At 40.4% G+C, this 25,879-nt stretch overlaps 1 protein-coding gene across 1 annotated transcript in view; it reads right to left on the bottom strand.

Annotated features, from left to right (window-relative positions):
* The window catches only part of LOC124775441, a 55,038-nt gene extending 36,327 nt beyond the window's left edge, over nt 1-18,711 (bottom strand). The window contains exon 1 of the mRNA XM_047250273.1: nt 18,168-18,711. Coding sequence (XP_047106229.1) covers nt 18,168-18,322 — 155 coding nt within the window. The 5' untranslated portion in view covers nt 18,323-18,711. The remainder of the gene's footprint in view (nt 1-18,167) is intronic.
* Between the last annotated feature and the right edge of the window lie 7,168 nt (nt 18,712-25,879).

The raw sequence follows: 25,879 nt of genomic DNA, 5'->3' as shown, positions 1-25,879 counted from the left end.
TTTGCAGATATTTAGGATTGATTAAGAATGTCAAAGTAATGACATTAACAGCTGTCCACTGCAGTGGACAACTGCGCCATAGGGTTACGAAATGATGGTCCATCACAACAGTGAATGGTCTGCTAAACAAATATAGTAGGATTTTAATGATCCCCAAACAACTGCACAGAACTCTTTCTCACCTACAGGGTAATGCTTCTCTAAGTTCAAGAGTAGTCTTCAGGCTAAAATACTCACTTTTCAGTGTCTCAATTTTTCACTAAAACTGCATCTACCCCATAACCACCAGTCAGTTGCAGTTCAGTCATGGCACTGATGTCCTACTGTGCCAGAACTGGGGAAAATGTCAGTGTCTTTAAGGTTATATAAAGATGTTTCTTATTCCTCATTCCATGAAAATTTGCTATCCCCGCACAGTTGTTCCTGTAGTATTCATGTCTTAGTTCTGGGGTTCTTCATGTCTTAATTCTGAAGTTCTTCACTGAACACATACAGTAGGAATGTATTTCAGGGAAACTTATTGCATCAAAAATATATTGAACAACTGTGAAATCTGTTGTTGTCATTGTTGAAGTTCTTAGTCCAGTTTGATACAGTTTTCTACACTAGTCGATTCTCCTCAGCTCTGCATAACCACTGCACCCTACATGCATCTGACCCTGGTTGATGTATTCAAGCCTCAGTCTCCCTCTCCAATTTTTATGCCCTCACTTCCGTCTCTTACCAAACTGATGATTTCTTTATGTCTCAGGATGTGTCCGCCAACCAATCCCTTCTTTCAGTTAAGTTGCACCACATATTTCTTTTTCTCCCAATTGAATTCAGATCTTCCTCTACCCAGCACTACCCATCTTCAGTATTCTTCTGTTACACCACATTTCAAAAACGTCAGTTCTCTTATTGTCTGAACTGCTTATTGCTCAGATTTCACTCCTATAGAAGGTGGTATTCAATACAAATACCTTTAGAAATGACTTCCTAACACTTAAATTTATATTAAGCGTTAACAAATTTCTCTTTTTCGCCAATCTGTACTTTAAATTCTCTCTACTTTGGCCATCGTCAGTTATTTAATTTCCCAAAGAGTAAAACTCATCTAATACTTTTAGCCTCGCAGTTCCTAATCTATTCTATAACACCTAATTTAATTCCACTATATTCCATTCCCCTTGTTTTACTCCTTGATATCCATCTCACAAGCTCTTTTCAAGACACTATTCATTCCGTTCAACTGCCCCTCTGAGTTATTTGCCATCTCTAACATAATTACAATATCAAATAGCAAATATTTTATTTCTTCCCCTTGAAATTTAATTTCCTTTCCAGATTTCTGCTTGGTTTCATTTATTCATTGCTCAATGTACAGACTGAATATCACCGGGGACAGACTACAAACCTGTCTCTCTCCTTTCTTAAATACTGCTCCCCCTTCGTGTCTTTCAACTCATTACTGCAGCCTGAATTGTGTACAAATTGTAGATAACTTTTTGTTCCTTTTATTTTACCATCTTCAGAAAATAGCCTTTTGCTCCCTGCATTTTATCCCTGTTACCTTCAAAATTTCAAGGGCCCAAACTGATCTTCCCAAGGTCACCTTCTACCAATTTTCTGTCAATATTTTGCAATCATGACTTCATGTCTTATTAAACTAATGGTTACATTTTATTCACACCTTTCAGCACCATCTTCTTTAAAAAAGGAATTATTACATTATTTTGAAATCTGATGTTCATTTTGCATACTAGTTGGAATAGTTTACTTATATTCGTCTTTCCCAAGGACCTCAATAAATCTGAGAGGTGGGCATCTACTCCAAGAGCCTTGTTTCAACTCCTTTTATAGCTCTATCAAATTCTTCTTGCAGTATTGTATCATTCATCTCAACTTGATCTGCTTCTTCTCTTTCTATAATGTTATCTTCTAGTTTGTTTCCCTTATACAGACCCACAAGTATTTCTTCCGCCTCTCAGCCTTCCCTGCTTTGCTTAGTATGGACATGCCATATGAGCTCTTAATATTCATGCATGTGCTTGCCTTATCTCCAAAGGTATATTCAATTTTTCCATATACTGTGTCTGTCTTTCCCATAGTCATGCATACTTCTACAGCCGTGCATTTCTCCTGCTTTGCCAGTTTTCACTTCCTGTCAATCTCATTTTTTAGATGTCTGTAATCTCTTTTGTCTATTTCATTTGCTACATTTATATATTTTCTCCTTTCATAAATTACATTCAATACCTCACGCATTACCCATGGATTTCTGCTGGGCCTTGTCTTTTTGGCTATTTCATCCTCTGTTGTCTTCACTATTTTGTCTCTATAGCTACCCATTGTTACACCTGATCCAGTCAGTCATTGCATAGCACTCCCACTGAAACTCTCAACAACCTCTGGTTCTTTCAACTTATTCAGATCCCATCTCCTGTAATGTATTACCTTTCTGAAATTTCTTCAGTTCTGCAGTTCATAATCAATAAATTATGGTCAGCATCCAGATCTGCCACCGGAAATATTTTGCAGCTAAAAATCAGGTTTTGTAAGCTCTGTCTTACCACTAAATAATATTCTGAAACTTTCAAGTGTCTCCAATTCTATTTTATACTTCTTACAATTTTATGTATCTGTAAGGACAGTACTTGTGCTAACTAGATGCCCCAAAAATTTATTGGGTGACAAACATAAATTTTCTGTATTTTGCAATGACTGTTAAGCAACTTAGGCTTTCATCAAGTGGCTTCAGAGAGACACTATGTAAACCAAAGACAAATCATATATTTCATATATTACAGAAAGTGGTGAAAGTTGTCTGCCAACCCATTATTGAAACTGAGTGCACGGTTGCATAGATTATAAACCATGTACATTTCACCAGATTTTATGAAGTCAATCTTTCCCCAGTAAGGTTTGTTAGTATCAAACTGCCCATAGTGGAGAAATACATCATTCGTTTCAGATAGTTCATGGCTTCATCTATTTATAGCTATGAATAGATAATAGGGCTGGTAAGCAGATCTGGATAACAAATGAGTATGCCAGAGATTCTCTTTTCAGTTAACTCAAGTACTACTGTAGGAGGTGACAAGCCAGATGGTGACCTGAGCAAATGAAACAGGTGATCATTCAACTGGAGGAGAACTGGCCAGCAAACAGATTAATGCACTCTGCATGGGTACCAACAAACAAAACTAACCTTACTCTTTTGACAAAAACAGAGTTTTACAATGTGTGTTGAACACTTTACATATCACATACTGCAACATTTCCTCTGAGAATATCATTGCCTTTATAATCACAAAATATGCCTAGAGGCAGGCAAGCGAAGAGGCTTCTTTGGGCCAACCTCTTCATCACAGAGTAGCACTTCCATCCAATGCCATAAATTTGTTTTGTGTGTGTGTGTGTGTGTGTGTGTGTGTGTGTGTGTGTGTGTGTGTGTGTGTGTGTGTGTGTTTTTTTGGGTGGGGGTGGCGGGTGGGGGGGGGGGGGGGGGGGGAGGGGGAGGCTGGAAGACAATGACTACAAGTTTAACATCAGTAACACATTTCCTTTTAATTTATATTGGACAAAGCCAATAATTTATCTTATTAACAAGTTAGCAAATTCTACATTAATATTATTTTTAAATCTTTTTTGTGGTTGCATGTGCCACAACCCTATTTAAAATGGTTTTTATTATTAGTGCTGAAGTTTATTTTCTTTACTTGCTTAGAGACAGAAAAAATACACTGCTCAGAAAAACTTAAGAGTGAGAAAGATAAAGTAACATAAGATATTAACTGTTTGGTGGAAGTGTAGGTCCCCTAGTAGTGCATATAGAGTTGGACACTGCCCCACAAAATGAGGCAGTAGAAGGCACACGGAAAAAAAAAAACAATGTGTGTGAATCAGCAAGCTGTTACAGTGCACTGTGGCAGTGTTCTTCATTATAACATGGCCTGGAGACATTTACATGACTTCACACAGGGAACAACTGTAAGGAGGACGAAGTGTGATGAGTGTAGCCCAGGAGTTTTGCATTGCTCACAGCACTGTTTCATCACATACAGTGGGAGTCCTCTGAACCACAGGTCCTCTTAACCACAAGACTGCTGCCTGAAAGAGAGAAAATGGGTGACCATGCCCAACTATAGCAGCAGATGACTACTGCATTGTGCTACAGGTGAGAGGGACTCACATCAAATAGCAAGCGCAATTTTAATTACGTTTAACAGGACTGCAAGGCATGCAAAATCTAGTTCTGCAGTGGCACTGAGATTGAACAGGAGTGGTCTCTCTGCCCGCAACTAGTATGTTGCATTCTGCTGACACCCATACATTGGCAGCACCATTTGTGATGGTGCTAAGAGGATGGAGATGGAACCAATGAGAAATGGGGCTGCGTGATCCTTTTGGATCACAGCAGATTCAGTAGTGATTTTTGAAGTACCCACACATGGCTAAGAAGATGTAATGCAACCAGGAACACTGTTGAACATGATCATTTTGGTGGTCTAGGTGTTATAGTGTGGGGAGGAAAAATGTTGCTTGGGTGTACTGATCTCTAAATATTTGAACAAATAAAAAGATTCACACAAACATAGCTTTCGGCCATTAAGGCCTTTGTCAGCAGTACACACACACACACACACACACACACACACACACACACACACACACACACACACACACACACACACACAAAAAAAAAAAAAAAGCGCAACTGTGCCTATCGCGGCTCAGCATCTCTGCTATATGGTGAGTAGCAACTTTCCTTCTCTCGTATTGTTACATTCCATCCTGGGTTTTCCATTGTTTGATATCTGAACAAATTACACACACCAGTCATCATTACTGTGAACCAGTACTCCTTCCCCATGTCCAACATTTCAGGAGTGCATTTGGCACTGACTTAATTTTTATGGATGAAAGTGCATGAGCACATCAAACGGCACAGGTGGAGCAGCTCTTGGAATGAGAGGATAGTCAGCAAATGGACCGAGCTGCTCATTTCTTGACTTGAATCCTATGCAGCACATATGAGATGCGGTGGGGAGACATACTGCAGCACGCCCACATGCATCAAAGATTGTTCAGCATTTGTCAACTGGACTGGTGGATGAATGGAATGTCCTACCACAAGAACTCCTTACCAACCTAGTGGCCAGCATGGGAGCACATTGCAGAGCATGCATTACTGCCCATGATGATCATCCACCCTATTAAGAACAAAGTTTTGCTTTTTAATGTCCATGAAAAAGATTGTCACTTCTGTTCATTTCATTGCATATTTCTTTCAGTTACCTTCTGTACTACACTCTAGCAGTTCTTTCTATGTATGGTTCAAGTTCCATCGAGCCATGCAAGTTGGCAGTGACACATAATGATAAAGTTATTTTTGTCCTTTCATTTTTCACATCACTGTACCTAATACAACAAGATGGAAAAGTTCGATAGGCCACAACCCAGCTCTTCAAGATAATACATTTTGTGTGGTAGTTTTCTGTGAATACCATGCTGAACTAAGTGTATTAATTGGTTTCACCACACGTCAATTCCAGTTAAGCTTTTTAGGTAGCTGGAACAAATAATTTCATGTAGTGTACAAACAGTAAAATTTACTTCCATTACCAGCAGGCAAATAGTTTTCTCTGAAGAGAATATGTTATGAAAGTTAACAAGTTAGGCTGTAAATAATGAATTGGTATTAAATAGTAAGCCATTCTTCCAAAGATTATTGAAAAGACAAGACAGAGTGAAGTGGATAAGTAATTAAAAGTGATTTTCTTATCTCAGTTCTCATAGGTGGATGCCACTATTGCATATTTCAGTGTGTCAGGAAACATGCCTTGAGTCACTGACTAATTACAAACATAGCTTATTAGTGCTCCAATCATGACAGCAGATGATATCAGCAACTTGCAAAAAACACAAAAAAGGATATTAAATAGTGATCACAGCAATCTTCTGAGCCGTTGTAGTTTTGAAACTAATACCCATTGATGGTGGAAGCTGTGTATACCACAGTAAATCTAATGCCTCTGTAAATAGTTGTTTATATTTGCAACCACGTAAGAAAGTAATCACTGAAACTACTGGTGAATAATCACCGTGTGCCACCATTTCTGACAGAGATATTACCTGGTGACAATATTTCATTCACTTGTTTGATTTGTGTCTTGTTTAATAATTCTCCACACTGTGTTTTGCTTATCCTTAGTTTTTTTAATTATTTTTTGTGTATAGTAGCGTTTCACTTTTCTGATAATACACTTCGGGATTTTACAATACTGATGTGAATTGAATTTTAACTGTTGACTACAAGCTGTCCTCTGGACTAGGTACAGCTCTATCATCCTGACCCAAGACGCTTTAAACCCATGTGTTACCCATCCCCTGCGCTGCTTTCATTTAATCTTACATTTGATTGCTCTAAGAAAAATCGAGATTCAAAGTGCTGTAGGGACATGCTTAAAAATTTGAATTAAATTAATTCATCTGCAGTGTCTGTTTTGTGTATCTGTTCCCACTTCCCTTAACATGACTTCTGTGTGAGGTTAAGACTGACATTGATTATAATTCTGCTGCATAGTATTCTTCTTTGATTATCTATGATTAATGATTTGTTTGTTTTACTGTAACATCTGACAATCATAGCACGATACAAACTTAACTTGATAAAGAAGGTTGGGTCTAAAACCAAGTTATCACAGGGTGCTTCACATGACTTTAAATTCTTTTTGGGAATCAGTCAGAAAATCAATATCAGTCTCCATAAACAATGAGTCTTCAGTTACATATCCCTCTAACTCCTTGAGTTACTTAGTACAGTTCCTATTGGCAGACTCTACCTCTCAGGAGCTAAAAGCTTGTTTTCTCCAGATCAATTGTGAAACAGTACTGAAGGAGCCGTTCAGTACAATAACCTACAATGCATAAGGTCTCAGGTTTAAAACTCAGTTTCATAAAGTTTATTTCTTTCTTTCTTTTACACACACACACACACACACACACACACACACACACACACACACACACACACACAGTGCTTGTGAAGTTCTGCAGCTGATTACTATTTCAGGAGAATAGTAAATGTTATATCCATGGCTACTATCAGTTACATTACATATGCAGTGTCTTACATTTGTGACATCTCACTGTGGTGTGGAATGTGTCAGTAGGTTTACAAACAAGATACAGTTTCTCTGTGAAAGTGTGGCTGTATGCTGATCATTTACATAACTGAAACTTCACTTTAATCTTAATCTACGACAAACTTCATAACCTGCAGATGGTAAATCATCTGTTATATTTCATGTGCAGTGTAGATTCTTTGATTATTCACGTTTCCATGAACTTTGAACAAATGAATAATATATAGATATCGTTTGCAGTTTGATGGTTCTGCATTGTAACTAACAATTATATGTTGTGTCGAAATAAATAGTATTTTTACATGACATTTGGTGCCCCCAAGACACTGAAACACCTGCTGGAAAATTGCATTACACTTATGAAAAATTAAATTGCATGCCTGAACAATTCTGGTTCGACAATCCAGTATTGTGGTTCATGCAGTTTGAAAGCCAATTTGACTTTACCCACACTGACAAGAACTGAGAAAAATGCAGTCATCAAGAGACTTGAAAAATTGTTCCATACCAAAGAACTTGGCAACCACACACCAACCCAACTACATTGATGTCTTTGCACACTGGTACACAATGCAACAAACAAATATATCCTGAGGGATATCTGGCTCTTAAGTCAAATTATATCCATTCACAGGTGTCACAACCACTTCTGCCAGGATGTAGAGTCCTCTGTAAGTACTGAAAATGAAAGCAATTGACCTATCTAAGCAAGTCACAGCCCTACAAATCTGGCACTCCAGCAATGTGTTGCAATTGTGATGATCTTCCATCAGATACCAGTGTTCATCCACCATAAATAATATCTTCCAGTATCACAAAAAATTAGGAGCTGCAGCCCAGCAGTGTTCACCTCTCTCTGACAGGGAAAATGCTGCCAGAAATCAGTAGTGACAGCAGCTGATTCCAGGGCAACCACCAATACCAGTTTATAACAAGCCACTCTTCATTGATATGGGAGTTGATGTCTCAGTTTACCCTTCTTTTCATCTTTCAAGAAAAAATGCCAATGGCAGTCACCTGTACACTGTTCAAGGATCTTCCATCAAGGCCTACAGACATATCACTTTGCATCTCAACTCCAATCTTCAATGTGAATTCAAATGTAGATTCTATTTCACTGACATGCTCTGACTGACTGATGGAGCAGACTTATTATTTTATGGCCGCCTTCTAGATAACTGCCATTGATGCATGCCTGACTTTACCACACAGTTGTCTATCATGGACACTGACACCATGGTAACCAAGGTGGTATCAAAGTTATCAATGGCGATTCGCCACACAATGACCTGCTTCACCTGTTACCTGAAGTCGCCCATCCATTACCTCTCCAGTATTGGCAAAACACTCATCGGTGCACCAAACTGACATCCCAGCAGGCCAACCAGTTTCCATAATGCCTCATTAGCTACCACCAGACAAATTCAAGATACAAACCACAAGGTATCTGTCACCCATTAGATAGTAGCTGGTCATCACCACTTCACATTGAACCTAATGTGAGAAATGTGTGCTACCCTTGAGATGGTTTTCATTAGCTTAGTGCCAGAACAATGTCTGACAGCTACCTTCTGTCACATATTGAAGAATTCGTTATGCACATTCATGGAAAGACAGCTTTCTTCAACAAAGACCTCAGCTATGCTTCTCAGCATATACCAACTGTACCAGAAGGTATAACCAAAACCACTATTTCTATTTTATTTTGACTATACACATTTGTGCTAATGCCTTTTGAACCGTGCGATGTCACCACCTTTCCAGCACTTCATGGGCAAGACAACTAGAGACTTACACAGTTATGTCCATCTTGATGAACAGCTTGTAATGTTGTCCACATTACAGTAACACAGCTTCTTCGTGTACCCTGTCAATGCAAAAGGAATCCTGTCACTTCAAGACTGACTGGAAGCTATTTAGCAATTTGCACAGCACACAACAATACATGAATTTTGCTGTTTCTGGAGCTGTTTAGTTTATATCAAGGTTTTGTGTACAATCAAGCTTTGCTGGTACTCCAAGTTTCTAAAAGATTCACAAAAGCCTCAAGGCATAGAGCAAAAGACTGATTAAAATGAAAGCACCCTTTGCCAGAATAAAAGTTGCTATTTCAGACACAGCATTATTAGTTCATACTCTGACACAGCTCTCATTTATACAGTGGATGTATCATAAACTACCAATGGAGCTAAATTACCACAATTTGTAGAACTTGACTGGTAACATGACTACCACAAGCAAATTGGTCCACATATGACTGTGAACTGCATGTGACTTATGTCTCAATCAAAAATTTTTGGCACATACTTGAAAGTAGTCACTTCATCCTTATCAAAGAGCATCGTCACCTCACTTTTACTATGTGCCAGAAGCCAGACAAAGCATCATTGCACCTGGTGCAGCATTTAGATTTCATTCGAAAGTTCAGTACAGATATACCACATGTTGATGGTCATCAGACTGGACCTGCAGACGCCATCTCGCATTGACGCTCTCATGGATGAACTTGATTTCATAGCACTTGCTGACGCTCTGAATGGAGACAACAAGTTGAATACATTTCTCATAGCATCATCAGGCTTATAGCTCCGGCATATTCAAATACTATGCTTGAAGTAGCATTAAACCGTGATGTATCAATGTCATAAGTGCCATCAGTCGTAACTCCACATTTCTGCCAGCAAGCAATTTTCTCTCTTCGCAGCCTCCCTCATCCAGGAGTAAAAGCTAGTACACGACTAGTGAAAAAGGCTATTCTTTGGCCAAATACCAAGCAGGATTGCACATCATTTGTCTGCCAGGGTATTGTTGCAGTTGCAACAAAATAACTCGGCACATTCTGGCTTTGCTTGGTATTTTCACCCCAGCAAGTCAACCATTTAAACGTGTCCATACTGACACTGTGGGACTTTTAGGACTGTCTGAAGGAACCCATACTGCCTGACAGCGATAAACCGTTTTTCTCATCGGTCTGAAACATATTCAATGAAGGATGCAACAGCAATAACTATAGGCATGCCCTTCCTTTCTGAGTGGATTGCCCATTTTTTGTGTACCCCTACGCAACTCTATTGATGAGGGCAAGTAGTTCAAGTCATGTCTCTGTGAAATACTTCCACTTTTGCCTGGTATCAATCAAAGTGGAATCTATGCCTATCAGCCCACCGCTGATGGTTCTCTGGAACAGCTCCTTTGACATTAAAGATCTCACTTAAGACTCCATGCCACAGAACATTTGACTCATAGTGTTCTTATTGTATTATTAAATTTCCAGATTGCTTTTAAAAATGACCCAGAAGTGACAAGTGGAGGAGGAGATTAGTGTTTAACGTCCCATCAACATGGTCATTAGAGACAGAGCACAAGGTCAGATTAGGGGAGGATGGAGAAGGAAATCAGCCATGCACTTTCAAAGGAACCATCCCGGCATTTGCCTGAAGCGAATTAGGGAACTCATGGAAAACTTAAATCAGGTTGGTCCGACACAAAAGTGACATCAGCTGAATTAGTGTATGGGTAAACACTGCAACTACCTAAAAAATTCTTCTCTGACATATCAAAGAATGTCACTGAAGAAAAAGATTTAGCTGAATACCTACAATTGAAGACCCACCCTGCTGTTTCAACGAAGCACCCTATCCAACAACCATTCTTTCTCTACATCTTGCATTCCTGCAAGCAGATTTTCATCTGACATGATGCCATTTGAAAACATCTACAACTACTGTATGATGGCCCCTATACACGCTGGCATGCCACGACAGAATATTCGATCAATGGCACTTCCATCACAATATCCATTGACAGACCTAAGCCAGCATTTACATCGGTGAGGCAAACACCAGTTCAGAGAGAGCATCTAACATTGAACACAACCAATTACGATTCCACGATGACACTCGATGTTCCCAGCTTTCTACTAACATTGCCTGTGTTTCTGAGTAAACCTTCAGTCATTACTCTTTCTAGTCATCGTGTATGCTTCAACTCCAAATATCACTGTCACTCGTATGGAGAGTGGTGTGTACCGCAAATTGTCTGCTGTATTATATGTACCATGTAGATTCTTTGATCACAGATGTTGTCTCTGGACATAGAACAAAAGAATGACAGATGGATATTCTTTGCAGTTTGATTGTTACACAATTTAATTCATTTTATGATTATGTTGAATAAACAGTATTTTCAATGATAAACCCAAACACATATAAATTCCAAACGTTCAGAAATTAATCTATGAAGTAGAAGGATTTGTCAAGAATAAATTATTTCCATTTGTTTTTAAAACTCTCACTCCACAGCAGCACTGTTACTGCAAAGGGACTTGGCTGAATATTTTTACGAATACATACTTTGCTCCTTCCTGTGGAAGAGTAAGGTTAGTAGAGCCTTTTTTTCGTTCATAGTGTTATATTTATGAATACTGGTATTTTTCTAAAATTTCGACTAGTTGCTCACAATTAACTTCATAAGAGTGTACATTTATTGTGAGGATGTTGTTTGTACTCCTAGTTTCTTTTATAGGTAGTTGTGTATGTGACTTCGATGGTGGAAACCAGGTATCCTTACATGTTTTTGTGCAATAGGTATTTTGTGCCTGTGTATAGAAAGGTCTGAGAACATTATTCCTTAAGACATTAGCAAAATCAGTAACTTTCTGAGACCTTCACCATGATAATCAACAAACACACATAGAAAAAAATATTCCTTATCTGAGGCACTTGGGAAGGTCAGTAATAGTTGAGTTCTAGTTTTGATCAGTATGCACAACCTACAATTTGGTTCATTCAGTGTTAAATATTTCCTTTCAACCAAGCACTATTGTTATTCATGATGATATATCCCACTTTGTACAGAATTGAATCAACCTTGTTTTTTCTAAGTTAAGTGGTAGCATTTACTGAGAAACAAACAATAATTTTTCTGAATACTTTGTTCCTTGCTCCTTCTATTGTTGCTCTTCTATTGGGCTTAAATAGAGGGATCGTTTTATTAGCAAAGTACACTATTTCTGTTATACCATATAAAGATGGAAGGCTATTTATATACAGTACTAACATAACTGGTCCCAAAATTGAAACCAGTGGGACATCAGCAATAACTTGTCCCCATTCATCCATTGTGAAAACTTCATGAACTATCTGACGTGATCCTTTACTTACTACTAGCTAAATATGATGTGAACTCCTTTTGTTTTACAAATTGTTAAAGATATCAAAACAAAGTTTGTGGTAAATGACAGACCAAGTAAACAGTCAAAAAAATGCTTGATGCAACAAGAGAGCCTGGCACAAGAGCTGCGCTTGGTGGTGTCTACACTGCAAAAGCCAATTCCAGCCACCTTGCCTTTCAATTTAAAGATATTTCTTGAACTATTCTGCCAAAACACTAACATTAACAAGTGCTGCACTAGTGCTTATCAGCATGTTGGTCCATCTTTTGAACTCTTATCATCAGATCTGCCACTGATCGCCGCCTATCCCAATTTACTGTGTGGGTAAGCCACTGGCCATTACGTTCTGTGATGAGATGTGACATCCAACACCATGTCACCTGCTTGCAGTTTGACCACTCTTCAATCACTTTCCATGGAAGCTAATGACAGTGGAAAGTGGACAGTTGATCAGCTTCACCATTACTGAGATGCCAATTCCCAGGTACCTGGCCATAACAATCTGTCATTTGTCAAAGTTGTTTATGTCATATTTCCTCATTTGCACTTCAAATCATCACTAGAACAATTCCCCATTTGTCTTTGCTGTGCTTGTATACTTTCCTTTTGCTGCATCACATGCCTCAAACACTACCAGGTGCCATTCAATGTCGCAGTGGGCAGTGATCATAATGTTCTGGCTCACCAGTGTATTTCTGCTATGAGTGCACTTCCAAAATTTCGGTTCTAGGTGGTTTCCAGAGTAAGCATTTAGTACTGTTTTGCAGGATGTCTTATCACACTTTCCGCTTGCAAATGTGTACATTTCTGAGCTGACCATTGGATGATTAAAGTCTCCTCCACTGATGATAGTACAGTTGCATAACATAGACAGTATTATGGAAAGGATAGATTGCTAATCACCTTAGAGCAGAGATGGTCTCAGCATCCAGAGACAGTGGTCACATGTGTGTGATTTGTGTTTGCATGAATGAGTTGGTTGGTGTGTGTGTGTGTGTGTGTGTGTGTGTGTGTGTGTGTGTGTGTGTGTGTGTGTGTGTTCACAGCAAAGTGCCCAAATTTGATTTACTCCTAAAAAGAAATGAAGTTAACATAAGACTAGTTACAGAAAGGTTTCGAAAACTGGAAATTGAGAGCAGTAATTATTTTAAGGTATGTGTGTGTGTGTGTGTGTGTGTGTGTGTGTGTGATGTCTAATTTGAAAGAAGGCCTTTTTGGCCCAAAGCTTACTTGTTTGACACTCTTTGAGTTGTGCCTATCTGTGACTTAACACCTCCACTATATGGTAAGTAGCATCCTTTTCATAATATTGTCATTATTCCATTCTGAACCTTCCATTGTTTGTTTACAGAACATACATATTTAGTGAGCAGATGTTTCTCTAAAGTTTGCTGTTCGATCTGGGATGAGTCTGAAGGTCAATAGCAGGACCTAATTACAAGTTGATGCCCACCCTCGATACTGAGTCTTTAGTCTTGATCAAACAATCTCAAAGGCAGCCTCAATTTATATCTTGGTAGATATGAGTTACTTTCACACTGCAACTAATACACCACACCATTTCCCATTAGCCTCTCTTTTCAATATAAACTAAGATTTACCTTAAAATAATTACTGCTCTCAATTTCCAGTTTTCGAAACCTTTCTGTAACTAGTCTTATGTTAACTTCATTTCTTTTTAGGAGTAAATCAAATTTGGGCACTTTGCTGTGAATGCTTAAGCAGATGATGACAAAGATTTTAATAGCCTCATTGTAATTCCCTGAACAGGTTGTAGAGTCACCTAATCTAAGACACTCTTGTGTCCACCCCACACAAAGCTAACTTGGTAACAACATCTTATCAGCAGTGCATCCATGAGCCATTTAGGAGGGATTATACATTTCTGAACCCTGTGGCACTAGTGAAGGAAGTAGCAGGCTAGAATGACGCAGAAACTTCAGTCTCCAATTCAGGTTCTCCACTGGTCTCCGAACCAGTGGGCCATGATCAGTTCTGAGGAAATGTTGCAGATTGTGCAATTCCTTGAAATTCCATGAGCAAGGCCGGTCTTCTCACATTTCTCGGCCAGTCACTGAAATTATCAAAGTATAACTCAAAGTCGAGACGATAAACAATGTTCATTCAAGTGTGTGCCACAATCTGCAGCTGATAGCACCCTGTTCACCCAATGGCTACCAGATCAGCCTCTTCAAAACAATGAGTGAGTCCTTTAGGCATACACACAGATTGCACAAGGTGATCCTTCCTAATTCTGAAACCACTTCCCAAATGAGTACCATTACTTGCCGTAAGTTCAAACCACTGACTATTAAAAGATTTCAATCCTTTTCTATTTGCTTCACCCTGACATTGGACACAGCAAGCTTCCCATCTACATCTATACTCCACAAGCCGACAGACAGTGTGTGCCAAAGGGTACTTCTGATGCCACTATCTAAACCCCCGCCTAGTTCCAATCGCGATTGGTGCATGGAAAAATGTTTGTCGGTAAATCTCTGAATTTGCTCTGTTTTCTTGAATTTTCTCACTGTGGTAATTTTTGTGAGACACATGTGGTAGGAAGTAATATGCTGTCCAACTCTTCCCGTAGTGTACTCCCTTGGAATTGCAACAGCAAGCCTCTCCGTGATGCATGCCATTTCTCTTGTAGCATCTGAAACCAGAGATTATTGAGCATCTCCATACCCTTCTCATGCCAACTAGATGATCCTGCGACAAAACGTGTCATTCTCCATTGATTCTTGTCTGCCTCTTCTATTAATTCAACCTGGTATGGGTCCCATAATGATGATCAATACTCAAGAATTGGTTGAATGTGTATCTTGTAAGTGTTTTCTTTCATGGATGAATTATATTCCCTTAAAATTCTTTCTATTAATTACAGTCTAGCACTTGTGTTCTACCATTTATTTATGTGGTCATTTCACTTAAGGTCACTGCTAGGTATCCCTGCAGCAATTACTGTTTCAGTAATTCATCACCAACAGCATAAATATGCAGCAGTGCATATCTTCCCCTATGTATGTGCAATAAGTTAAATTTATTTACAAGCAGGATCACATGCCAGTCCCTTGATCATTCATCACTCAGTTCAATAATCTCTTGACATTTCCACTTTCTTACGGGCAATCACGTCTCTGCAAACATCATGGAGCTAACGACATTATCCACTATATCATTTATAAATATGTAATTTGCATCACACTGGCTGAGTTTTAGTGCTTAAAACTTGATAGTAAGGGGCACGAGTTTAGTTACTCGGGTTTCCACTGATCTCTGCCTCCCTCATTCAGAACCCAAGACCTACCACTAACTGCCCATTCACAGTCAAGCCAGCATCTAATGATAGGACCTTTCATTCCAGGACAGGAGACAATACCCGTGGAAATGATTATTGCTTGAGGTACATAATTTTTCTTATTTAATTTAAACAAGTATCACTAGTAAAGTGAATAATTTCAAAGACAAAATTGTTCATTTTCATTAAATCCAAGCTACTTCACAGGCTGAGTTAGATTGCACAGTCAAAAGCAGTTGGAAAAAAGGGTGTCTTGAATGAAAAATTAGAAGGGCACAAAATGCTCTCTCTCAAAACGACATCCATCTCGTCCGAAAACTTTCTGGGGCCCACAGTTTGCCCTGTAAAGGATAAAAATAGCAAACTTCTGATCACAAAAGATGAACAAGCTGTCGGATGTGCTGGTACTTACACCAGCCCAATCACTTAAAACCTACAACTTCAAAAATGACCCAAAAAGGCAAGAGCTAATGGTAAGAATAGGTTATATCAGACAAGCAGAGGTATTCACAGCAATCAGAACACTTACAAACAATAAAGAAGCTGGTTTGGAGGTGATGTCAGCTGAAATTTTGAAAAATACAGATCCAAATTCAATTCATCACCTTACTAAACTGTGCAGTACCTGTTGGCAAACAACGCAAATTCCACAAAACTGGAGGCATTGCATCATCGTTAAACTACTGAAGAAAGGAAATGTAACCAAACTGTCTTGGTACCAGACAAAGTCTTTTGCCTCGTTCTTCTACAATGGACACAAGACACTGGCAAGGATGCACTTTGCAACCATTCCTTTTCACGTTAGTCTTAGACTTCATAATATGAAAAACTATGCACAACTCCCACATGTGGATGTGACTGAATGAGAAATCTTGGCTTACACATCTGGATTTTGCTGACAACTTCATTCTTCTGGTAGGAACACCACGAACTTTACAACTAATGGCTACCAAACCAGACGTAATGACTGTGGGACAAAAAATAAACAATGATAAAACAAAAACCATGAGTATAAAAAATGGAAATGTATCTCCTCAAATTATAGCGCAACAGAAGGTACTACAAGATGCTGACCAATTTCTGTATCTCGACAGCTGTATCTATAGGCCTAACAACGGGGACATAGATGCAGACATCATAAGCAGAACTAGAAAAACTTCTGCTGTTTTCCAATGAATTCAGATCATATATGGCATCCTGCCAATGGATATATATACTTCCGATACCTGGAAAAAGTCGGCAAAATTAGCACACAAGCTCAATAATTTTCACCAACAATTCTTGAGGCAAATTTTTGGATCAGCCATTATGACCACAATTCAAATGATGAAGTGCTGACAAGAAGTGTTCTATGCAGCGTGCATAAAGACACTGCTGGAAGAAGATATGCTTGCAGATCATGTTCTACTCCTGAAAGGTGGAAGAATTGCCAAATCAGAACTGATGTGGAACTCAATGGATGGATACAGAAGTAAAAGACCTTATAATGTCTGGAAATGAACTTTTGCAAAGGATTTTCAATGTATGGACATGGACTGGGAAGAAGCTGAAAACCTGGCAGCTGATGGAGTTCATTGGACGAAACTTGTTGCCAACATTGGAGGAACTAACAGAGACTGTGCTACTTACCAATCATTAAATGAACTGCATATAATCATACACAAAAATAATCCATTTTAAATGTAGCATTATAACCCTACACCAATTTTATTCAAATCATGCAATTAACTTAACACATGCAACATCAAGTTAATAAAATGATGTTCATGAATGAAAATTTGTTATGCTCTTACAGATGTTAATTGTATTTGCTTTTAGAACACACTGAGGATTAAAGATACTTGGATGACAACCATTAGTATTGAACTTTTCGTTCTCTTATGTCAAATGATCTGTTCTTTATTGTAGCATATATACTACTAGATTATGAAACAGATACATGAGCCTAAATCACACTTTGGATTACCACCTAACCACTATCAGTCTGTGGCTTTTGAGCCGTTTACCCATACCTGTTCAGTAGAATGTTAGAATGGTTCTCAATCTTCAAAGTAAATAAACACAATGATCACTGTTCACTTTAGAAGTTGTAACCAGCCTCATTAACTGAGTCATCAAACTGGCTTATTCTGTACAGATGATAGAAACCTGGATGATTCCAAGGAGACGAAGCAGAACGTTGCAGTTATGTAATAAACAAGTGTCGTTCCCAGCGATTGTTTTCAAATTATGGAACATATTATTGGGATATAATGGGAGAGCGAGAAAAGATTTGGTAAGTACGTGCAGAAGGCACTAAAATGGCTTCACATCAAGCATACTCACTGTTGACTGATGAAACACTGTCAACGTTAAATACGTTTGTTAAGCACCATCATAGTAAGCAACAGAATCCGTCTCAAGGAACAGAATAACATTTAATGTGTTGATCAATGAACCGAGAACCATTCCTTCGTATTAGCACAAGCTACATCACACATTCGGAAAAAAAAATCTGTTGCCCAATTTCAACTGTCCAAGCTTTGCTATCTATTAAGAAATTTAATAATAAACAACCACGTACCCCATGACAAATGCGAGAAGCTGTCTCCTTCCAACCTCGTAACGGGTAGCAAGTCGTATGCTGCCCACAGAAACCAGTCGTTTCAGTTCGAAAAATTTGCGATCTGGACCACCAAGCTCGAATCCCTTCTCCATTGTGTCGTCTTGAGCTCTCATTTATTACTGTGTACAGGTTTTACACCATTCGACACCCCGCACGTACACAGCAGTAATAGTACACATAAATGCAAAATTATCGTGTTTTATTATTCATTCTAGGGGCACCATTCCGATTCAGTAACTAAGTAAGCGAAACTGGGACTCGAAACGTAAGTCTTACCCCCCATTCGAAGTACTTATGTAATTTGAACGCCTTACGTCGCTCTGTTCCGTGTTTGTTTACGATCTTAAATCATTGACCTTAATGAATAGTTGTACCACTCTTGCACCAAATTCATTTACTTTCCGTCAGTTTTTAGTTAAGATTCGACTACTAAAACCGTACTGTCATTCATGAAGTGAAGTACACTTATTGGACTGTTTTCGGTGACATTAAATTGTTTGTGTTCGGCAATTACGGTGTAAACACATTACAACAATACAAACACGCAACATGATAGTCCCAGTCAGCTGACACCACGGATAATCTCTTTGGCTGGCTGCAGTGTTCAGACACTACAAGTACAGCAGGCTGTGCAAGTAAACGCTAAACACTGGCCGTCACTTTGCGTCAGGTCCTGCGACGTCAAAACATATTGCACAACGCACATCAAATGGCAGCATTCAAATCGGCTGTCACTGGACCGTCACGTTAAGGCCCGTCCACACGTTACGATCTGTCTGCGCAAATGTCTGCGCACATCACATCTGCGCAGACAGATCGTTGCGTGTGGACAGAAGATTTGCACCAACCTGAGGTGTGTGCAAAACTGGAAGTTGGAGTTGGAGGTTTGAGCGAAACCTCTCAAATCTGTGGGTTCAAACCACATCTGCGCAGACAAGTTGGAGCGTGTGGACAGGAGATCGCCGCAAATCTGGCGCGAAACAGCTGTTTGCTCAGTCTAGTGTTTGCGTGCACAGGGCATTAAATTGGCTGATACTCGTCAGTGTTCTCAAGAGTTTGTAAGTGAATTCATTGAAATATGTAGAAACCACCCATGTTTGTGGAAGATTAAAAGTAAAGAATATAGTGACCGAGACAAAAAGACTGCAGCATACAATGCTCTAATTGAGTTATCCAAAGTTCAGAAATCTAGATCTGGTGTAGGAGTAGATCAAGTATACCAGCCAACGTTATGGTATTTTGATCTGCTTGGCTTTCTTAGTGATCAGGAAACGCCAAGACCAAGCAGGAGTACAATTGAAGATGAAATTGGAGTGTCAATGTTACCGCCAGCCGTTCATGAGGAGAAATTGCCCTTCTTATACAAGTATTTTTTCTCATAATATGAAGGGTTACAAGCTTTAAGAGATAATTATAAGTTTCGACATCCATCCGCAAATAATTTCGCCAGTCGTTAGGTTCGTCCTGCAACTCTCTCAGTAAATTTACGTGAGAAAACTGCTTTCGCTTTAGCAGCCACTGTCTACACCATTTTACCCGCTTTCTCTGTTTCCTGCGGTTGGTCTGAATGTTTTTTGCAACACAAGTTGCGAACACAGACCACAACAGAACTTCCTCCATTTCTATATTTCAAAATAACTGAATTAAATGTTTGACGTTTACGGGGAGCGTAGTCGCTTGCCACTGATATTTCTTTTCTACACCGACAGATGGCGGGCGAGTAGTAGATTGGGGTTTGTGTCGTGTGAACACACCACATTTGCAGCAATCTTTTGCATGTACAGACATCTGCACCGATGTCTGCGCAGACAGATCGTTGCGTGTGGACCGGGCTTTACGTCAAGCCAGTCCACTAGCGACGATTTTATTGTAAACCCAAGTCAAATATCAGAGTATTTAAATGAATAAAGGTCCAGTCACACTTAACGGAACGTCTCCGTCACGTCATGGAACGTCAATTGCCACAAGATCGTCCGAGCATTCGCACTACCCGGAACGTCAACGTAACGTCCTGTGACGTCACAGAAGGTCTCACCAATTTGGCTTTGTTTATTTACAGTTTGTGTGACGACTGACGAAGGAACTACCGGAAGCGCGAAGATGCTTAAATTCAATTTAAGAAGTTTGAAAGTGATTGCGATAACACTTGATGAAGAAGAAGAAATGCAGCGGAGGAGGATGTGGGTTAGAAATATGTTGAAACGCAGAGACGACGACGGAGAGTTCCATACACTATACAAGGAGCTGGAAGACGAGGAACAGTCCTTCTTCAAGTATTTTAGAATGTCGAAACAGCAGTTTTTTTCTTGCTAAATAAGATCCAGTCCATGATTATAAAGAAGGACTCGAGGTTCAGACAGCCAATATCACCACAGCAGAAGGTGATGGTGCGTTTAAGGTAAAATCAGTTGGACATTTCCATGAATGTGTTTTTGCTGTCACTTCTGTTACATGCAGTTTGTTGTAAACTACCTGTATTAAACATATTTTGAAATTTTGTCACCACATAGACTTAAGTTACTGTACAGTTTTAGTTAATGCTATTCCACATGTGAAACTGTGAGCAAAATACAAATTACTGCGTCTGTTTCTTTTTTTTCTCCACTCTGTGTATTAATACAGTTTTAGCTCTCAAGAAGTACTTTGCGAAAAATAAGTGGTGTACAATACCTCCTGTTGTCAGTTCATAAATTTTTGCCATTTGAACCAATATGGGATAGCTTCATGGATAAGGCCCACACTATACTTGATGTAACACTTGTTAACTCTGTGAAGGCCACTGTTACACTCGCTGAAGCTCCGCCATCTGTCGTAGAAATTTGTCTGAGTTTGTAAATGAATGCTTTGGTTGGCCAAATGTAAAGAAACAGATACTTCTTCATACTTGTTACAAAATGTTTTGCTATTGAAACAACGTTCTAGCTATAGGCCTTTCCATTGTGTATATATACAGGGTGGTCCATTGATAGTGACCGGGTCAAATATCTCACGAAATAAGCATCAAACGAAAAAACTACAAAGAACGAAACTCGTCTAGCTTGAACGGGGAAACCAGATGGCGCTGTGGTTGGCCCGCTTCATGGCGCTGCCATGGGTCAAACGGATATCAACTGCGTTTTTTAAATAGGAACCCCCATTTTTACTACATATTCGCGTAGTACGGAAATAAATATGAATGTTTTAGTTGGACCATTTTTTTTCGCTTTGTGATAGATGGCGCTGTAATAGTCACAAACGTATAAGTACGTGGTATCACGTACCATTCCGCCAGTGCAGACGGTATGTCCTTCGTGATACATTACCCGTATTAAAATGGACTGTTTGCCAATTGCGGAAAAGGTCGATATCGTTTGATGTATGGCTATTGTAATCAAAGCGCCCACCGTACATGTGCTATGTATGCTGCTCGGTATCCTGGACGATACCATCCAAGTGTCCAGACCGTTCGCCAGATAGTTACGAAATTTAAGGAAACAGGAAGTGTTCAGCCACATGTGAAACGTCAACCACGACCTGCAACAAATGATGATGCCCAAGTAGGTGTTTTAGCTGCTGTCGCGGCTAATCCGCACATCAGTAGCAGACAAATTACGCCAGAATCGGAAATCTCAAAAACGTCGGTGTTGAGAATGCTACATCAACATCGATTGCACCCGTACCATATATATATGCACCAGGAATTGCATGGCGACGACTCTGAACGTCGTGTACAATTCTGCCACTGGGCACAAAAGAAGTTACGGGACGATGGCAGATTTTTTGCATGCGTTCTATTTAGCGACGAAGCGTCATTCACCAACAGCGGTAACGTATACCGCCATAAAATGCACTGTTGGACAACGGAAAATCCACGATGGCTGTGACAAGTGAAACATCAGCGACCTTGGCGGGTTAATGTGTGGTTCGACATTATGGGAGGAACGGTAACTGGTCCTCGTTTTATCGATGGCAATCTAAATGGTGCAATGTATGCTGATTTCCTTTGTAATGTTCTACCGATGTAACTACAAGATGTTTCACTGCATGACACAATGGCGATATACTTCCAACATGATGGCTGTCTGGCACATAGCTCATGTGTGGTTGAAGAGGTATTGAATAGCATATTTCATGACAGATGGATTGGTCGTCGAAGTACCATACCATGGCCCGCACGTTCACCGGCTCTGACGTCCCTGGATTTCTTTCTGTGGGGAAAGTTGAAGAATATTTGCTATCGTGATCCACCGACAACGCCTGACAAGATGCATTAGAACATTGTCAATCCATGTGCGAACGTTACGGAAGGTGGACTAATCCCTGTTGAGAGAAATGTCGTTACACGTTTTGCCAAATGCATTGAGGTAGACAGACATCATTTTGAGCATTTATTGCATTAACGTGGTATTACAGGTAATCACACTGTAACAGTATGCGTTCTCAGAAATGGTAAGTTCACAAAGGTACATGTATCACACTGGAACAACCGAAATAAAATGTTCAAACGTACTTACATTCTGTATTTTAATTTAAAAAACCTACCTGTTACCAACTGTTCATCTAAAATTGTGAGCCATATATTTGTGGCTATTACAGCGCAAGCTATGTGCCGAACATCCATCATGTTGGAAGTACATCGCCATTCTGTCATGCAGTGAAACATCTTGTAGTTACATCGGTAGAACATTACAAAGGAAATCAGCATACATTGCACCATTTAGATTGCCATTGATAAAACGGGGGCTAGTTACTCTTCCTCCTATAATGCCGCACCACACATGAACCCGCCAAAGTCGCTGATGTTCCACTTGTCGCAGCCATCGTGGATTTTCCATTGTCCAATGGTGAATTTTATTCCGGTATACGTTACCACTGCTGGTGAATGACTCTTCGTCGCTAAATAGAACGCATGCAAAAAATGTGTCATCGTCCCGTAATTTCTCTTGTGCCCAGGGGCAGAACTGTCCACGACGTTTAAAGTCGTCGCCATGCAATTCCTGGTGCATAGGAATATGGTACGGGTGCAATCGATGTTGATGTAGCATTCTCAACACCGACGTTTTTGAGATTCCCGATTCTGGCGCAATTTGTCTGCTACTGATGTGTGAATTAGCCGCGACAACAACTAAAACACCTACTTGGGCATCATCATTTGTTGCAGGTCGTGGTTGACGTTTCACATGTGGCTGAACACTTCCTGTTTCCTTAAATAACGTAACTATCTGGCGAACGGTCCGGACACTTGGATGATGTCGTCCAGGATACCGAGCAGCATACATAGCACACGCCCATTGGGTATTTTGATTACAGTAGCCATATATCAACACGATATCGACCTTTTCCACAATTGATAAACGGTCCATTTTAACACAGGTAATGTATCACGAAGGAAATACCGTCCGCACTGGCGGAATGTTACGTGATACCACATACTTATACGTTTGAGACTATTACAGCGCCGTCTATCACAAAGCGAAAAAAGTGGTCCACCTAAAACATTCATACTTCTTTATGTACTACACGAATATGTAATAAAAATGGTGGTTCCTATTTAAAAAACGCAGTTGATATCCGTTTGACCTATGGCAGCGCCATGAAGCGGGCCGACCATAGTGCCATTTGGTTTCCCCCCTCAAGCTAGACGAGTTTCGTTCTTTGTAGTTTTTTCGTTTGATGCTTATTTCGTGATATATATATATATATAGGCTTCTGTGGATTCTTGGATGTAATGTATTTGTCATACAGTGCAAGTGCACTATAGATAAACTGTGACAACAGATGGGAAGCATGGAACTTCAAAACTTATGAAAATTCAATTTGTATAGTAATGTACATGCATGTTATGTCATATATAGCAAATTATGAAAAGTTGTGTACATTGTAAGTTGTGCTAGATAAGTTTTCTATATGGCTGTTTATTCATGACTAATGTTTTTCAGGTACTTGGCAACTGATGACTCCTATCTGACAATGGCGTTCAGCTTCTGACTTGGACATTCAACTGTCCATTATATAGTGAAAGACGTCTGTCAGGTTATAATTGATACAATGCTGCCTGAAGCAATTCAACTCTGACAGAAGGAGACTGGCAACACATAGCACAACAGTTTTGTGATGTCTGGAATTTTCCCAATCGTATATGTGCAATTGATGGGAAACATATTGCTACTGTGGCTCCTCCAAACTGTGGTTTCCAGCTTTTGAATTACAAACAAACATATTCTATAGTACTTCTTGCACTAGTTGATGCGAACTACACTCCTGGAAATTGAAATAAGAACACCGTGAATTCATTGTCCCAGGAAGGGGAAACTTTATTGACACATTCCTGGGGTCAGATACATCACATGATCACACAGACAGAACCACAGGCACATAGACACAGGCAACAGAGCATGCACAATGTCGGCACTAGTACAGTGTATATCCACCTTTCGCAGCAATGCAGGCTGCTATTCTCCCATGGAGACGATCATAGAGATGCTGGATGTAGTCCTGTGGAACGGCTTGCCATGCCATTTCTACCTGGCGCCTCAGTTGGACCAGCGTTCGTGCTGGACGTGCAGACCGCGTGAGACGACGCTTCATCCAGTCCCAAACATGCTCAATGGGGGACAGATCCGGAGATCTTGCTGGCCAGGGTAGTTGACTTACACCTTCTAGAGCACGTTGGGTGGCACGGGATACATGCGGACGTGCATTGTCCTGTTGGAACAGCAAGTTCCCTTGCCGGTCTAGGAATGGTAGAACGATGGGTTCGATGACGGTTTGGATGTACCGTGCACTATTCAGTGTCCCCTCGACGATCACCAGTGGTGTACGGCCAGTGTAGGAGATCGCTCCCCACACCATGATGCCGGGTGTTGGCCCTGTGTGCCTCGGTCATATGCAGTCCTGATTGTGGCGCTCACCTGCACGGTGCCAAACACGCATACGACCATCATTGGCACCAAGGCAGAAGCGACTCTCATCGCTGAAGACGACACGTCTCCATTCGTCCCTCCATTCACGCCTGTCGCGACACCACTGGAGGCGGGCTGCACGATGTTGGGGCGTGAGCGGAAGACGGCCTAACGGTGTGCGGGACTGTAGCCCAGCTTCATGGAGACGGTTGCGAATGGTCCTCGCCGATACCCCAGGAGCAACAGTGTCCCTAATTTGCTGGGAAGTGGCGGTGCGGTCCTCTACGGCACTGCGTAGGATCCTACGGTCTTGGCGTGAACCCGTGCGTCGCTACGGTCCGGTCCCAGGTCGACGGGCACGTGCACCTTCCGCCGACCACTGGCGACAACAACGATGTACTGTGGAGACCTCACGCCCCACGTGTTGAGCAATTCGGCGGTACGTCCACCCGGCCTCCCGCATGCCCACCATACGCCCTCGCTCAAAGTCCGTCAACTGCACATACGGTTCACGTCCACGCTGTCGCGGCATGCTACCATTGTTAAAGACTGCGATGGAGCTCCGTATGCCACGGCAAACTGGCTGACACTGACGGCGGCGGTGCACAAATGCTGCGCAGCTAGCGCCATTCGACGGCCAACACCGCGGTTCCTGGTGTGTCCGCTGTGCCGTGCGTGTGATCATTGCTTGTACAGCCCTCTCGCAGTGTCCGAAGCAAGTATGGTGGGTTTGACACACCGGTATCAATGTGTTCTTTTTTCCATTTCCAGGAGTGTATAAGTTCGTAA

This window comes from Schistocerca piceifrons, chromosome 2 (genome assembly GCF_021461385.2).
Source record: "Schistocerca piceifrons isolate TAMUIC-IGC-003096 chromosome 2, iqSchPice1.1, whole genome shotgun sequence".
In the NCBI taxonomy this organism is placed as follows: domain Eukaryota; kingdom Metazoa; phylum Arthropoda; class Insecta; order Orthoptera; family Acrididae; genus Schistocerca; species Schistocerca piceifrons.
The sequence above is the reverse complement of the archived record's forward strand: the minus strand, read 5'-3'. Positions and strand labels throughout refer to the sequence as shown.